Genomic DNA, 18,309 nt, shown 5'->3' on the forward strand with positions numbered 1-18,309 from the left:
ATATCATCCAAATAAAGTTTCAGAACTAGAAAATGAAAAACTTCAGAAAAAATTAAACGATAGACTTTCAAATGATCGTATTGAAAAAATAAATAAACTAGCAGAAGTTGCATTTAATAATGAAATATTTGATGAATATAACCTTGAACTCAGTGATGGACTTTAAGTCCTGGGCACTTCATGCCTTGGGCTTTAAGGACCCGGGCTCAACGAGTCATGATTTATGAAATCAATAATTTGATTTATTCTTTCTTCAATAATTTCTATTCTTTTTGTTAAATCATCAATTTTCATTAATGAGGTGATTCTTGATTGAGGAATAGATTTCAAACTAACCACCCCCTTTATTTTTGAAATTTTGAATCCATCAACTTTAAACATTTTATTCAATTTACACGTTGTCAATTCTTCAAATAATTTTTTATTATTAGCATAATAGTCATTAAATTCTTCAACAGATGAAAAAATTTTTGTTTCAGTAATTGGTTTAATAATGTTTATTTTTTGTTGAACATTTTCACTTTCATTTATTTCTTCCTCCTCTGTTTCATTTATTTTTAAAATCGGTTTCATTTATCATTAAATAAAAATTAGAATATAAGTGATGAAATATATTTTTTAATTAATATTAAATCAGAAATGGCTGCAGGATTCTTTAAAAAATTATGGGAAGGAATTAAGAAAGCTGCGGGTTGGGTTCATAAAAATATTATTAAACCCGTTGCAAACTTTTTGGCACCAGTAGTGAAAACGGCAGGAACTATCATAGGTGGAGTATTAGGTACTAAAGCAGGTAATCCAGCGATGGGAGCACAAGCAGGTAACGCAATTGGTGGAATTGCTGAAGGAATACTTAATAAAATAGGAGGTAAATAGTGGAAAAATAAATAAATATTATTTTTATCTCAATATCGGTTGTAGTCGACGATAAACTTTATCTCCTTTATTTAATACTTCCCTTACCGGAACATTAGGTGCTATTTGTTCTGCAACGTCACTAATTGCTTCTTTATTCTTAAATATCCAATTTGCTCCTTTCTTCATTGTTTCCCAAACTTTATGCGCTCCTCTTTTTACTTTATCCCACAGTTTCTTAAATATACCTGCAGCCATAGTTGATTATTTCATTAAAATTAAAAATTCATTTTCATCTTTTAATTTTGATTTTTTTATTTCAATAAATGACGACTAACTATTTAGTGCCAAACACTAAACCGATTAATGGAAATGTGTTTCATTCATTCGAAAAGATAAATGAAATATTCGCAAAGAATGACGGTAGAAGATATTATAGAGAACTTGAAAGTTCATGCTATGACTCTGATGCTCCATATTTTGATGATAAACAAACTCATTTAAGAATTACAAATCCGGCTCATGATGTGAACCAATTAGGTGACACATATATTAAACGCAAAGTTAAAGCAACTCTAGTTTCAAATAAAGCTTTCACATGCGATGCCGCTTTTAAATGCATGCGTTTATTCGTTGGTTACAAATCATCAAATCAAAGCTTTAAACAATTAGAAGTAGAAACTGAAAGAGGTGATGCCGGTTATCTTCAGATGGATTGCGCCCGTGAATCTTTCGCATTTGCAACATATAAACCAAAATCAGAAAGGAAAGTTAAAAAGTTTGTTCATTCGTTATATAATAATGTTCAAAAATATGATAACTCAGTATGTGGTAAATATATTGACCCTTCAGAAGTTTTCAAGAAAGCAAATGAAGAAGTTGATGTCACTTTTGATATGATTATTCCGGTAAATGATTTGTTAGCATTTCAGGCGTTCGATGATTATCCTAAATCATTTGGTGAAATCATTCTTAAATATTATGTTTTCAGGGATACTTTAGTATTTTGTCAGGTTGACCCGTTAAGAGTTGCTGATTTACAAAATTACGTTTATGAAAAGATAACTGATGCAAATTATGAAAAGATTATGAATCATGTTTATAAATATGATCGCAAATTCCAACAAATCGGACTTCCTGCCAAATTAATTACAAGCTTAGCTGCTACATCTGCTGACGCAAAAGTTGATAACGTTATTATTTCATGCACAAAGATGGAAGTTTTAGAGGATAAATGCATTACACCAGGATACGGTTTAATTGAAGAATCAGTTAAAGCAATACCACGTTTATTCAGTAAGGAAGATCCATTCATGATTCCAGCTCAACATATTGACGTTCGTTCACTAAATGGAGGTTGCATCACTCCTGAAGGTATCAGTTCTGATTTCTCATACGCTCTTCATAATGTTACAGATGTTGTGTTAGCATTTCCGAAGAATGCAATGCAAAGAACAGTTTTAGAAAATCCAATGCTTCGAGGTCTTCAGGTCACTATAGATTCCAGAAACTTCCCCGATCAAGCGATGACCACAGTGGGTGACATATTCTTTACACGTATGCTTCAAGCTTCTGATTTAGATGGAGTGAATGAATGCACAGAAGAATACGAGGACTCATTAACTAGACCACTGAATGATGATAATGGCACACCATTAGCTAGAACATGGAAAGACCAAACTTCATTCTTATGCACTATTCCAGTTCAACGTGATGGAGCGGGTATATTCTTTGATGGATTAGAAACTTTCAACTCACAAGTTACAGTACAAGTGAAAGCTTATCCAATCATTCAGGGTGAAAATGACACTTACTGTTCAAAGGTGACAAATCCTCCTCAGGTTTGGTTTACTAGGAACGTATTGGACATGGACACCGGATGAAGGTTTGAAATATCATCCAACAGGTACACCACCACAGTATAGAAGTTCATATGATGAAATATTGATGAATAGAAATGTTTAAAATTATAAATTTATTTTTGATTAAATGGATTTCAATTCTGAAGAATTAGCGGGAGTATATAATACATACGTAGATGATATGATTAATGAAGCATTGAGTGATAATAAAAATGCTCTATCTAAGGAAAAATTAATGAAAATTCCATATTCTGAATGTTACTTAAATTCAATCACTGCAGCAATTGGTAAACAAAATAAAGGTAAAACATTAACGATATTAAAACAAATTATCATTATTGCTAACACTTCACCTTATTCACATGTGTTAATTTATATCAACCGTTCAGGTTCACCTTCATGATACATTTGAATCATTAAAGCATTTAATAAAAATTCCAATTATTTATTTATCACAAAGAAGAAGCGGAAGATTATTTGAAAAACTTTTTAATGTATAAAGAATTATATAATACAATCAAGAAGCAAGGATTAGAGGATAAAATTATTGATAAACAACGGGATGAATTATTTGAAACACTTTCTATTTCAAATTTTGATAGAGAATTTTTGCATTCACTAATTTTTCTAGATGATGCCGTGAAATCAAAACTAATAACTAATGAGAAATCATATTTTAATCAATTATTAACTCAATGTCGACACATTCAGTGTTCATTCTTTATGGCTGTTCAATACTTTAAAGCATTAAGCACAAACATTAAATCAAACCTGTCCACCCTTTTCATTTTCAGTGGGTTTAGTCGTCAACAGTTGAACGTTATGCTTTATCAAGTGAATTTACCAATGAGCATTAATGAACTTTACACACAATATCAACAATTAGGAGAACATGGAAAAATAATAGTTGATTTAAATAAAGGTTCCATTAAATTCGAATAACTTTTTATAATTAATTTTTATTTTTTATTTATAATTAAACATGACAGAAATTGCAAATCTTCTACAGGTTCCATTAAAACAAGGAACAAACAAAAAGGGTGCATATAATAGAACTATGAAAGTTCCAGACGGAATGAAAGAATTAGTCCACATTGTTGCCGGTCTTCAAAAGATGTTAAACAAATGAGAAACGTTTTAACATTACCAGAAGCTCAAGCATATGCCAAACGTCATGGACCAAATTGGGAAGCACATGAAGCAGACATTACAGGACCAAATGGAAAACCTGATGGTATAAATGAAGTCTTTGTTACTGATGGTCAAGGAAATATTAAAGTCATAAATGGGTATAAATTAACAATGACGGATTATCCTAAACGTAAAGCATATAATGAATGTTATCCTATACAATTTGATGAAAATGGAAAAGCTGTTAAACAATACATTGGAGAAGGTGAAAATGGTTCAATATATTCATACCATCTTATTCCATATTCTTATTTCAATGAAAAATTAAATGCTGTTGAAGAGGGACCGGATGGATTACCACGATATGTTAATCAGTTTGATGGTCAATATGCAAATTTGAGACCTGAAATTCCAGCTAAGAAATTCTTTAAAGTTGCTTTATTCGATCCAGTGTTCAATGAACAGAAAGAAGCAATGAAAGCAGAATTTAAACCAATTCAAGTGGCAAGAATTTCTTCATCTTCACTTTCAGAAGCGTTCAAGGAATTGATAAAGAAACCACTTTATTCTCAACAAGGTTATAACTTTGATTTAATTAAAGAAAGTGATAGACGTAAATTAGAAAAATCAGATGGTTTTAAGAATGCATGTAATGAAATGATTAAAGATATTGTAAATGATAAAATAAGACTGGAAGAAACTCAAAGCAATATCAATAACATAATTGGTGCAGTTACAAAGAAAGTATAAGCAAACAAGGATGAACCTTGGGATATTACCGTAACAACTAAATAAAACTTTAAATATATTTTTCTTTTTTTTATTCGATTATAAATGAGAAGACGTTTCACTAGTCAAAAGAACACAAACGCAAAAGCAGAGATTACGGTTGGTTATAACGTAAATGATGATAAATCACGAATTATTCAAAATGTTAAAGTTAATGTAAGTCCTGAATTAACAAGGTCAGCAACTCAACCAAATTTATTAACTCGTGACTTACCAAAGAAAGAAGAGGAGCAAAATAAAGAAGATGGAGACCCAATCATTTTATCTGAACCCGGTAAAGAACCTGTTGAAATTCCCACTTATCCAACATACCCCCCACCACTTTCATCAAACATCGAGAACCCAGGAATCTACGATTCCAGTCGCAATGCGCCATATAAAATAGACATTAATTCTGAATTAATGAAAATATATCGCGATATTCATAACTGATAATTATGATTCAATAATAAATTTAATTGACCAATCCGGTTTAATTATTTTACCTTATGAATCATTAATTCACATTATCGCCATTCTTTGTGATGTTCAAGATTCAGACGTTAAGATTCAATTTTTCATAGATGATGAGGTTTCATGCTGCGGAACGGTTGCAAAAATAAATCCTATAAAGGATATTAGCACAATTAAGATATCAAAGAACAGAACAACAACTGAACTTCATTTAGCATATAATGATATTTATAATAAAATAGTTGATGAATATAAAATATCACTTGAAAAATTCTTTGTTAAGGCTATTTAATATTCAAGCATTAACATTATCGAATAATAATCCTTTGAATCATAATCGATAATAATTGACCTTTCGCCAGTTTTCTATCGTTTGTTTTATTTCTTTTTGTTCCCCACTATCTGGATCGGTCATTGTAATTGTTTTTGTTATAGTATCAGCTTTATCTTTAACTTCAATCTTTTTTCCATCGGGATATTTAAACCAAAATTCCAAAAATTCGATATTGTCAATCTGTTCATATTTTAATCTATCAATTACATTTTTAATACCATCTGAAAATCTTATGAAATGGTCATTATATGGGTTTGATTGAACTAAATTTGAATGAAGTGAAATATAACCCGATGATGAATATGACATCGACTCATATTTTCTGAAAACACTAAAAATTTATAACATGAATGAATTTCTTATTCGTTGAATTTATGAATTCTTGAGGTAATCTTATTCTAGTTTTATTTATCACTGGAAAATAACGCTTTACCATATTTTTAATCGTAATAAAAAAATGTCAATTATCAATATTATTTCGAATAATAACTGTGAATTAAATTTAACAGTTAGTGGAATTTATAATGTTACTCTCGTTTCTGTGAGTGGTAAATTTAATCCCATTCTTTTAGACCCTTCAGATTATATATCATTTATTAAAGATGACCATGAAAAAACGTATAATATGTATATAAATAATGTAATAGTGAAATGGGATATAACACAATTTTAAGTTATTTAAATGAATCATTTATCGTATGGTATGAAGAAAATTTTAAATCAAAACCTGATAAACTTTTTGAACTTGATGAAATAAATAACCTTATTAAATTTCCGCTGAAAATTAAATTTTGTACTCCTCGTTTTCGTTCATTGTGGGGATATTAAATTTTGAAAAAGATGTTGGGGATGTTTTGTATTCTGACACTGGTTCCAATTTCATTTTAATCAAATGTGATAAAGTTAATACCCCAATGAGATTTTCACACCAAACATTAGACCCTAACTCTTACCCATCAATTCAAAACATTTTATCCATCAACTTAAACACATTTTCTTTATCATATCCGTTTCAATTATCCGGGAATTCATTTATTCTTCATTCAAAAGATTTATCAAATATTAAATTTAGAATAACTGACCTATTTGATTGTGATTTAGAATTCATGAATGAGATATTATGGCAATTTCAAATAGAAAAAATAGCTGATGAGATAACGGATTAAATATTTATTTTTAAATCATAATAAATGATTAAACAACAGCAACCACAACAACTTAAGGCACAAAGCACCCAGGTCCCTCAGACCATTACATACGCCATATATGCATATAATTCAAAGACGGCAGAACAAACGCAAAGGTTGAAATATGGAGATTTGGAGATAGTATTGAAAAATGAACATTTCGAATTCGTTTGCAAAGGTGGTGCAGTGATATCAAATATAAAAGAAATTTTATTTATGAATTCTAAAATTAAAGTATAACGGATGATATAACATCAATTCCACCAGAAGAACAGAGATATTACGCATTAAATGCATTTCCTAAAGTTTTGAAGATTGGAAGATTTAATTTAAATGAGGAATTCATAGAAGGTTTCCTAAATGACATAATGAAGAAAGCAGATAAGGGATGGGTGGCTAGTGTGTTAGTGAAGAAGGCGGATAAGGAATAGTGGATGAAAAAGATAACGAAATGAAAGAAAGGTTGACTGGTACCATGAATGGACATCGAAGATTTTAAAAACTAAAGCTGATACAGGGTGGGTTTCAGGATGTTTAGACCTTAAAGCGGATAAAACATATGTTAACGATGAGTTAGAGAAGAAAGCAAATAAGACTCATACACATACAAGTTTTACAACTGTTGCTATAGAAAGTATTGAAGGAACGTTGAAAGAAACTGGTGGGATGTATTATATTGTAAACCTCCTAACTTTCCACAAGGTTTAACATCGGATGACGACATAACGACGATGAGAAACATTAGATGTAAAGATGTTTATGTCATGAAGGATGAACATAATATTAAATTCACTGCTCAAGATTTATATGAGAAGAAAACAGACAAAACAGAGCTTCAAACATTAAAGACGGAAATACTTCAAACATTATATCCTATAGGCTCTATTTATACGTCAATGAACTCTACCAGACCAGAAGTAGTACTTGGTTTTGGAACTTGGACTCAAATAGTTGACAGGTTTTTGTATTGTGCAAACTCTTCAAAGGAAACAGGTGGAAGTAAAACGATTTCAGGTGAAAACTTACCTGCACATAGTCACTACATAGATTTAAGTACATCTCAAGCAGGTTGGCATAAGCATAGATATTGGGATTGGTCAGCAATGATAAAAGGTAAAGGATATGATGTTAAAGACGACGTTAAGTTTGCTATAAATTGTTTCTGGAGTAACACTGAGGGAGGAGGAAACCATATACATAATGTTTCAGGATATACACAAACAACGGGACAAAGTAAAGAATACATGCCACCATTTATGACTGTATTCACATGGTATAGAGTTCAATGAATGAACTAAATATATTTTATGTCTGTAATTAATTAGGTAATGAAGTAATGGATGAACTGCAGAAATAAATGTTTACGTTAATGTTTACGTTAAGTGACTCAAAGAGTCCGGAGACAAAGTCTCATGTTTTAGGTTATTCAATAATTAATTATTTTTGAATAAATGAAGGGTCCCTCGGTCCCTCGGTCCCTCGGTTAATTAACATCTTTTTGAAAATGATGACAACATGACATTTAGACAACAGGGGAAAAAAGGAGGAAATTCATGTCTTACATTTTTTGAATAAATGAAGGGTCCCTCGGTCCCTCGGTCCCTCGGTTAATTAACATCTTTTTGAAAATGATGACAACATGACATTTAGACAACATAGTGGGATTAATGCAAAAATAAATTCCAATCATACTTTATAAAGCTTCATTTACAGGTATTTCATCGTCAGTAAATGAATCCTCATTATCGTTTGGTTCAACCTGTTTATATAATCCTTTCATTTCTTCTTTCAAAACATAATACCACGTATGTTTACCGTCTGTTTTTCTTTTTTCTTTTCACATTTATCCTTAATACTCATTTGAAAATTCTTGTCTTTCATGTCTGATGGTTTGCAGAATAGAGCATTTTTACACATCATACCTGCACACAATTCATCATAATGTGTATTTATCCATTCATCTAAAGGATTTGTTGATAACTCGATTAAATCTTGTTTGGCTTCAGTCATCGGTATGATTCGTACATTAAATGATGAAAGGTCGTAATTGATAAAATATGTTAGTAAATTATCATAAAATTCCTTTGTGCATGAATCCATTAAATTCTTGAAGTAATCAAATTGACCCTTAAATTTACCATTAACCCTTAAAACTACGTATCTTCTGTCTCCAACTTCAATTTTGACAGGGTAAACGTTATTAGTTACGAAAATAAAATTGGCAACATTCTGAGCAGTTCTTCTGGGTTGATTCTTTTCATTAATTCTTATCTCATTATCCGTTATAATTGATTTCAAAGCGTTGAAGTTTGCGAGTCTATCTTCACCTACATTCTTGAGTTCATTAAGTACAAGAAACATTTTATTTTCAACAACTGAATTGAAATTACCCGTTAGCTCACTTATTTCGGTAATTTTTTACATGAATAACCAGCGAGAAGTTCAGAAATAATGTCTGTAAATCTGTTTTTACCTATTCCCTGAAGTCCTTTCAAAATAATTGCTGTTTCATTCTTGATTCCAGGATGTTGAATCATTGATGCAATCCAGCCGAGTAGGTATTTATACACTTCATCGTTATTATCACAAATGGCTTCTTTAATGAAATTCATAAACATCTCAATTTTTGAGTAATCAGGCTTTTCGAGAACGTTGTATTTATAACCTTGAAACGTTGAGAAAACATCTGGGGAATCAGATTTAAAGCAAACACCCATAACGGTTAATGAGGATAATTGATTTAGTAGTACGTCCCATGCTGTTATGGTTTTACCTTCTTCTTTAAATAATTTAATCATTTTGAGTGACTCTTTCATGTTTGATTGAAGAACGAATGATATTTGATTCATTTTATCATGAATATTATAGTCTTTTTGAATGAAGTATTTGTTTCCACAATCTACAAAACGAATGACACGTGATAAATCCTCAATTACTTCAGAACTGTTTTTATACTGATGATTTTCAGCTTTACGTCTAATATCTGTTATCAAAAACGAGTCATCAAGTTTTATATCAAATGTTATTTTTGGCTTACGTAATAAAGGTAAAACATATTCATCATAATATTCCTTTTGATAAAGTTTCAGAATCTTCACCAAAACAAATGGAGAAGTCATTAAATGTGCATATCTACTACGTGCTTTTTCAAAATTACTTTTTGCATTTTCTGTTAAACTGCAGAAGTTATAAACGTTGTCGTATGCTTCATTAATTAAATGATTAGGTAACGAATTAATAGCTTGAAACAGTGTGAATAATGTAACTTCTTTTTCTAAATTCATGTTTCCACCATCATTATGTACTTCAAAATCACAGATGCCATCAACTATGCTCTGGGCAAGTTTATCGTCAATGTTTACATCTTTGTCTTCATTCATTATATTCTTTATTTCTTCGTTCTTCTGTTCAACTCTTACCTTAATATTCAAATCATTTAATATATCATTCACTGTTCTAGTTAATGTCGAATCATAACTTCCACGAATGAATGAGTATGTATTGATTGGTTCTGTTGCATTCTTGCGAACTCTTGAATCAGCCATAACCACTAAAGAACGCTTTGAATCATCCATAGAAGTCATTATGTCAATATCATAATCATTGCAGGAATAACATTTAATCATTCTGTTCGAGGTTGAATAGAAGAAATTAGTGTTGCAATAAATGTGAAGACCTCCTGAAGCGGTTTTAACGATAACATCTTTATCCGAAAGTTTTGATAAAATGTCTTTTCTAACTGTTTCTTTAAGTTCATCATTGTATGATTTATTGATATCAACATCTATAATAGTTAAATTTGGAATTTTATTTACTAATAAAGCCATACCAGTTTTCCTTCCTCTTCCTCCATCGTGTTTGAGGTAGTTATGTAAATCAATCTTGTTTTCACCAATTCTTTCGTTGAGGGTTTTAGTTTCTGCCACAACTAATTCCTCAGCTAATGAATCAATAACTTGTTCATCAGAAATGATAAAGTTGCTGTTGTTTGTTGCTGTCATTTATATAGGAAAAAAAAATAAAAATAATTTTAAAACTAACTTTATTCAAAAAATGTAAGACATGAATTTCCTCCTTTTTTTCCCTGTTGTCAAAATGTCATGTTGTCACTATTTTCAAAAAGATGTTAATTAACCGAGGGACCGAGGGACCGAGGGACCCTTCATTTATTCAAAAAATGTAAGACATGAATTTCCTCCTTTTTTCCCCTGTTGTCAAAATGTCATGTTGTCACTATTTTCAAAAAGATGTTAATTAACCGAGGGACCGAGGGACCGAGGGACCCTTCATTTATTCAAAAAATGTAAGACATGAATTTCCTCCTTTTTTCCCCCTGTTGTCAAAATGTCATGTTGTCACTATTTTCAAAAAGATGTTAATTAACCGAGGGACCGAGGGACCGAGGGACCCCTCATTTATTCAAAAAATGTAAGACATGAATTTCCGCAAATTCTTTCACAAACTTTAGAACAGCATAATTTAAATTTTTATTTTTATCATAAATGAATACCCCACAAGCTCAAAATTTACCACGAATCATAACAAGGGAGGAAATGATAAAAATGATGCGAAACATGTTAAAAATAACAAACCACTAAAATTGAGAAAATGTGGTTATGCAGTAATGATGGAAAGAGAGATGTTGTCGAAGAGAATAAAAATTAAATTTGGATAGAGTTTAAAAATTCATCTTTATTAAATTCATCTCTTCCAACCAATTTATTTATTCTATTAAATTCTTTTATTTTTGCTTCACTCAGTTTAAGGATTGAACGGCAAGTTTCTAATTTTTCGATTATTTCTTTATCGTTTTCAACCCACCGCATTGCGACTTCTTTTTGTAATAGCATATTTTTGATTTAATTCTGTTTAGTTTCTTTTTATATTCATCGTCTGGACTCTTGACTGCTTTGTTGTCACTCATTTCTTACGAAATAAAAAAATTAAATATTATTTAAATATAATGGAGTAATAAAATAAATCGGAATTTCTATTAATTTATTGTCAACTTCAACTAATGCATTGCCGTTAATATATCTAACAAATTCAGCTATTGTGTCAAATCTTCGTCTTCTTTTTGTCATTGATTTATCAGTTTTTCCATAATCGAGATGAATCAAAACTTTATCCCCTTGTTTAAAATTCATGAGCCCTGAATTAATTTGTTCACGTTTAACATCATTTAACCTTTCCATTTGTTTTCTAATATATTCCCATTCTTTTGAAATATCATTTTTCATTTCCACCGGTTTCATGTTAATAGTTCTATGCCATGTATTATTGTAATAATATACTAACTGCTGTATGATGGAGTCATGATTTCCATCCCAGTATATCTGACCGTTAACCCCTAACGCATCTCTAAGAGTTCTCATTACTGCATCAACTATTTTATTATGAAACGTATATGGAGAGGATGAAAAGTAAAAATTAATTTGTGGGAAATAATGAGTCATGGCTGCCTGAAATCCTTTATCACCATCACCCCTGATATTATCCACTCTTTCATGATCTAGTAAGTATTGTATAGCCCTTCTTGTTTCCTGTTCTGTTTTCCCTTTCACCGGAATGCAATATAAATATCTAGTGTTAATGTTAATGGCAAATAAATAAGTAACGTTTCCTTTTGAATATTCCAGATGATCGATTTCGTATGAATATGGATATGGAGCAAATGAAGGTCGACTAAATTTTTCCTTTAATGGTTGAATTTTCGGGTCAATTGGTTTATTTAATATCTTGAAATCCTTTTTAAAATCTTTTTGCTTCTTAAATGTTTGAAATGGATATAATAAAGTGAATGATGAAGGATTAACTGAAGGAGGAGGAGGTACTACTGTTGGAGGTTTTGGTGTTGTAAGTGGTTTAATTTTATCTGCTTTGATTTTGGAATTCAATCCTTCCTTCATTAATTCTGGATGTATTCTATTCATTTGTTTTAAATATGCTGTATATAAAGGATTGATATACTTTCCCGCTTCGAGTTTATGTTGAAGGATGAATTCCAAAAGTTGATCTTCATTTAAAAGTCGGGCTGAATATGGTTTAACTAATGAATCATAAATTAAAGCTTGTGCATCATTTATGAGCTGCTGAACGTCCAAACTTTTCTCTTTTGGTTTTTGTGGCTCAGGATTATATAATTTATATAATTCATCAATATCTTCTTCTGTTAATACTTTATTTTTGAAATCTTTCAACTGTTTCAGTTGTGATTTACTTTTTCCCTTTGAATATTTTCCTTCTTTAATATTCTCTCTTAAACGTTTAATTATTTTATCATGATATTTCAAAATTTCGTTTTTATAATACCGATAGTATTCATCCATATCATCACCCGTTATATTTTTATCATGTTTTTGAAGATATGCTTTTAAATCATAATAAGTAAGAAAATTTTGATTAAATACTAAATCATCAATTAAAATTTTTAAATCTACGCTATTCATTTATATAAAAATAAAATAAATATTTAAGGGTGCCCGCCTCTTTGTCTCTTCTGTGGCATTTCATTAAATAAATGGCATACAACATCCATTTTCACAACATACAGCCTTAGTGTGTGCTCCTGTTAATGCAGTCTTACCGATTGTTAAGCGAGTCATTGACCCATTTTTAAGTTGTAAATTAATATTCTGACCATCGAAAATGACTTTATCATTTATTATATCCAAATAATTTTTAGGTGTTAATTGCTTATTTTGTCGTAAACTAACACCTTTCATTTTTTGTGCTATCTTTTTGAAGGAGTCTTCACCAATCATTCCGTTGAATGATGTATAACACTTAGGACATAAAGCAACCATGTTATCACCTTGTTTCTCAATTGCTAAACCCAATAACTTCTTCTCATGTGCTTTTTCTTCAGCTTTATTCTTTAATTTAGGTTTAAATTTCTCATCAAAACAGAAGAAATCAAAAGGTGCGAATTTGAAAATGTTTTTATCATAAAATTTTTATCGGTACAATCGCTTGAAATGCTTGAGTGTTAGGAAGATTTGGGTCGCCAGCAATAGCCCAATAAGATGAATCAGTATCACCTTCAATGAAATGAAAACGATTAACATCCATGCATTTATACATAAAATCATAAATGAAAACCAAATACCAGTATTTAGCATTATCTAAAGTGAAGAATGCCTCTTGTAAACATGTTTCACATCTATAAAATCTATCTTTGAGCATCACTTGATATGTATCCTCACCTATTTCTCTTATGTTTTTAAACTTATTTGACATACATGCAACGCGTGACTTCTGTGCATTCATTATTTTAGTCTTTGCATAATTTTGTGTATTCATTGCATCGTAACCATATGATCCATTAAGTGAAATTTTGCAAAATAAACTTTTTCCTTTATTTCCTTCTAATTCAGCCTTTTGTCTTTCGTTCATAAATTTGTTCGCAAATTCATTAAAACAAGTGTTTTTCGTAAATGTTAAAATTGATTGAATGTCATCGATGATAAAATGAAATCTGTCGATTAGATACCAAAGATAATAAGAAGAAAATGGTTGATATTGGTTGTGTGTTGATGCTAATTGAGTTAATTTTCTCTGTTTCTGGTCAACTGGTAGATTGTTTGATTTCATGTAATTATACATAAAACTGCCAATTGTTTTTTCATCTGTGATAATATCTAAGTTTCTTATTATCGGTAAAAAGTTTATGTAATCATTAATGTATTTTTCATCAATGTGACCCTTTACTTCAGCCACGAATAAAGTATTTTTCTTCTTAATAATTCCCAGTGCTTTTGCTTTCTTTGTTGCTGTATCACAAATTAAAACATCTTCTAATCTCCCCGGCATATACATTCTATGATCGGTGTATTGAATGAAATCATGAGGATTTGATGAAAATGATGAAGGATATAATGAATTGAAATCAACACCAACGAAATGAGTCATGATGTTGGAAGTGTCCTCATTTGATACAGTTTTAGTTTCTGGATTATATGAAAGTTTATTAATGTGCGTGATTCCTTTAAGATTAACACGATGTTGAACATTTGATAAACCACCAGTAATTCCATTACGGAGAGATGTGATACGCTTCACTGAATCTAAAGTCATTGGTAAATTATTTTTTAATGCATAATTTCTTAAATTGATTCTTAAACGTTGAACATCTTCATCTTTATTTGATTTTACGACATTGCAATAACAACACATTAACTGACAATTTTCTTTAGTATGTGGTTTTTCATTATCGATTCTATCCAATGTTGGTTTATTTGCATATGTAAACGCTTTACCACACATTTTACATTTAGATGAAAGGATTAAATCGTGAAAATATTGATAGTCATCCATTGAAACATTATTTTTGGTATCTCTTTTCACCTTTTCATCTTGTTTCTTATATGATTCAATTTTATATTTCCAATACTTTTTCGTTAATTCAAAACTTGATTCCACATTTTCTTCTTCTGGATATGTTTCGTTAGGATTGAAGTTCTTATATGCTAACGCGTAACGAATCATTGATGCATTAGATGATAATGAAAGATTATGGAGCATGTCAATTTTATAAACAAATGTTTCTTCAATAATTTTATCAATTGGGTCAATCATAATTTCAACATCTTTATTGCAATAATGAATAAAATATTCTAATCTATTCTCAAAATTTTTAGCATCATTGAGATATATTTGATAATCTGAATCGGATATTGTTTCTTGTGTTAATGCTGAATAAAATGAATCTTTCGTGAATGGTTCCTTTTTATATAATTCATCTTCGTAATTCTCCCATGTGATGAATTGATAAGGGAAAAAGGATTTAACACGTGATTTATTGTTTCCGAAATCTTGAGTAAATTGGTCTAATGTTCCACCCGCTATATAATTTCTGATGTCAATAAATCTCAATTCATATGGAACGTTTGTTTTCTTTACAATGACTTGCTTAAATTGAGAAGAAGAACCCAGCATTGATTTTATCTTCCATTTTGCAGTATTTAAATCACGAAGAATTAAATTTAAATCAAACTTTCCCGAATTAAAACCAATGATATTCACTTTATTAAATTCTTCATCTAAAAGCTCTTTCATTGCTTCCTTTTGTTTCTCATTTAATGTATGGGACAAAGTCCCCGCCGTTTGCGGCTTCATTAATTCTTCATATTGTTTAATATTTGATTTAGCAACTAATGAACAGGTTGAAAATAAAAACTCAATCCAATCAGAAATAAAAGAATCACTCGAAGTTAAGCAAAAATTCCTCGTATATGTTTTATCATTTAATTTAACCGTTGATGATACCATGAATGGTTTTAAGTAAGCGTTCAAAGTTGCACATTCAGAAAGTTGTAATTCTTCTTTAGTCTCTAATGTTTCGAAGTCAAAAGTAATATAATATCTTGTCGGTTGATAATATTCCTGCAAATTGTGAGCTAATAACCACTGATATATCTTCTGTTTCGTAATATGTGGTGCATATGGTTGCTGTGTCTTTTGCAATTGAACGTCTTGAATTAATCTTCCATTATTTTCTTTACATTTCTCACAATGTTTTAAAAATCTTCTTTGGTTTTTCCTTTCTGGATCATCACGGATAGAATAAACTTCTTCTTTGCAAAAGGGGCAAACTTTATATCCTGTGAGTGCTTCAACGTCTGTTATTCTGTCAGCGTGAAGTTTTCCACATGGACTCTGTGTTAATAAAATATTTACTGTTTCAAATTCTGGATCTATCATTATTGATTCCACTAATGGAAAGTCTACCTTATTTATGTCCACGTCTTCTGGTTGAGGATCACAATAATAGAAATCAATATTAACATTTAACATTCTCGCTAATCTCTCACTTTCTGATGAAATGTCAAATCCTTCATATGCATCTATGGCTTCATTTAAATAACTTCTACGAGTTTTAGGATTAACACCATCAGGAATGTTATAGAAGCGTTTAAATAACCTTCTACCTTCGGCTCTTATTTGATTATCATTCATTTTAGCTGTTCCATTTTTGTTCATTTATGTAAGAATAAAAATTAAAAAATAAATAAAAATAAAGTTTATTTTTTAAAGCCCATAAAATGAATTAAGAACACATAAATTTTTATCATCTGCGACGTGACGAATGCATTTTAATTTACTCAAGAATGCATACCCTGATACATTAAATCTAATTCCTGTCTTATTTAATTTCACAACTTTGAAAAGGAATGTATGAATAGCTATAAAATGATGAGATGATGTTTTATGGGTTGCTTCCATTTTTTCTGAAATAAATGAATAAATATAATGCTTATACGTTTTCATATCTTTTATATTCTTAATAACGAATGGTATAGACCTTTCAACTTCGTCTTCCTTCGGTGCTGTTCTTTCATATGAAACATTATTGGTATCTTCAATAATGAAACCACAATCACACAAAATTTTATAGGTTCCAATGGTTTCTTTTGATATTTTATCTAATAAATCAAAAACTTTATCAACACCTGTGCATTTATTTAAATAATAATTTGTGTAAATATCATGGTCTTCTTTCTTAATTGTATTAGTTGCATATGTCACGTTTTTAAGAGCTTTTTTGAATTTTTCGGAATCTAAAGGTGGTGAAAGTAATATACAGGGGTATTTTTCATTATCAATAAATTGTAACTTATGTTTATGAATAAATTTTGTGCCTTCTTCTGAAAGTGTTTCGTCAATATCACCATCTAATAAATTTTGTGTTGATTCCAAAAAGTAATTTTTATATCTTTCCTCATGTGATTTTTGAACTTCTGATTCTGAAGCCGGGATATTCATTAAACCCTCTACTTCATTCTCAGCATTTCTCAATTCCTTAATTTTTTCATCTATTTCATTTCTTAATTGTTCCAATTTCTCAATCTCATCGTTATAATATTCATCTTGTTTAATTTTTTCTTCAAAATATTCAGGAGGTGTTTCAAGGCTCTCTGAGCCCAGGTCCTCTGGACCATAAAGAGGAATATTCTCCTGTTTTTCAACTTTTTTGGGATATAAATATCTCATTATAGCCTTTTTAGTAATTGGTCCGTTATATTTAAATTCATTCAACAATCTGGAAAACTCTTTCACATTCTGCATATATGTTGGATAAGAACCGTCTCCAAAATTTTCTAAAATATTTTCTAATTCTGAATTAGTGAACTTTAAAGATTTCAATGAATTAGTTGTTATACTCATTTATTATAAAATAAAAGATGAAAAAAATAAATTTAACTTAGTTTTAATTTTACGTAAGAAGTCAATTTTTTAAATCTTGATTTATTCAAAAAATGTAAGACATGAATTTCCTCCTTTTTTCCCCCTGTTGTCTAAATGTCATGTTGTCACTATTTTCAAAAAGATGTTAATTAACCGAGGGACCGAGGGACCGAGGGACCCCACATTTATTCAAAAAATGTAAGACATGAATTTTTAAAGTTTATTTTTTAAAAAATTATTTTTTTATTTCATTATGGTAGTGAATCTTTTATTCATGAAAATAATTATTTCTAATTTCTTTTACTCTCTCATATATACTAGATTTAAAGAATTCAGAACATTTCCCATAATCTCCTAAATGTTTTCTTATCCCTAACGTGTGCCAGTTATTATATGAAACTGAATAAACTTTATCTTTATCTTTACACCTTTCATCACTTCCAATATATTTATATCTCAGTTTTGATTTAGCATTTTCATATTCATTAACGTTTAATAATTCACAGTCTTC

General features: G+C 30.0%; 3 protein-coding genes and 3 pseudogenes across 6 annotated transcripts, besides 1 other annotated feature; 2 read left to right on the forward strand and 4 right to left on the reverse strand.

Annotated features, from left to right (window-relative positions):
- Nucleotides 1-2,246: 2,246 nt before the first annotated feature.
- Nucleotides 2,247-17,852: a mobile genetic element.
- Nucleotides 3,700-4,520, forward strand: TVAGG3_0879410 (annotated as a pseudogene). The gene has a single exon. A coding segment is annotated over exon 1 (821 nt).
- TVAGG3_0879420 (phage tail repeat-like family) lies at nt 7,508-7,900 on the forward strand (the record flags this gene model as incomplete). Its single annotated transcript, XM_051250364.1, has 1 exon — nt 7,508-7,900. One exon carries the CDS (start codon nt 7,508-7,510, stop codon nt 7,898-7,900), a length of 393 nt encoding a protein of 130 aa, XP_051085839.1.
- Nucleotides 8,305-9,223, reverse strand: TVAGG3_0879430 (annotated as a pseudogene). Its single transcript has one exon. A coding segment is annotated over exon 1 (919 nt).
- TVAGG3_0879440 (uncharacterized protein) lies at nt 12,230-13,060 on the reverse strand (the record flags this gene model as incomplete). The annotated part of the gene is made up of 1 exon (XM_051250365.1): nt 12,230-13,060. A coding segment is annotated over one exon (831 nt), but the record flags the coding sequence as incomplete, so codon positions are not given.
- On the reverse strand, nt 13,124-15,728 carry TVAGG3_0879450 (annotated as a pseudogene). The gene has a single exon. A coding segment is annotated over exon 1 (2,605 nt).
- Nucleotides 16,130-16,592, reverse strand: TVAGG3_0879460 (uncharacterized protein; the record flags this gene model as incomplete). Its single annotated transcript, XM_051250366.1, has 1 exon — nt 16,130-16,592. A coding segment is annotated over one exon (463 nt), but the record flags the coding sequence as incomplete, so codon positions are not given.
- Nucleotides 17,853-18,309: the final 457 nt, after the last annotated feature.

This window comes from Trichomonas vaginalis, chromosome VI (genome assembly GCF_026262505.1).
Source record: "Trichomonas vaginalis G3 chromosome VI, whole genome shotgun sequence".
Lineage (NCBI taxonomy): Eukaryota > Parabasalia > Trichomonadida > Trichomonadidae > Trichomonas > Trichomonas vaginalis.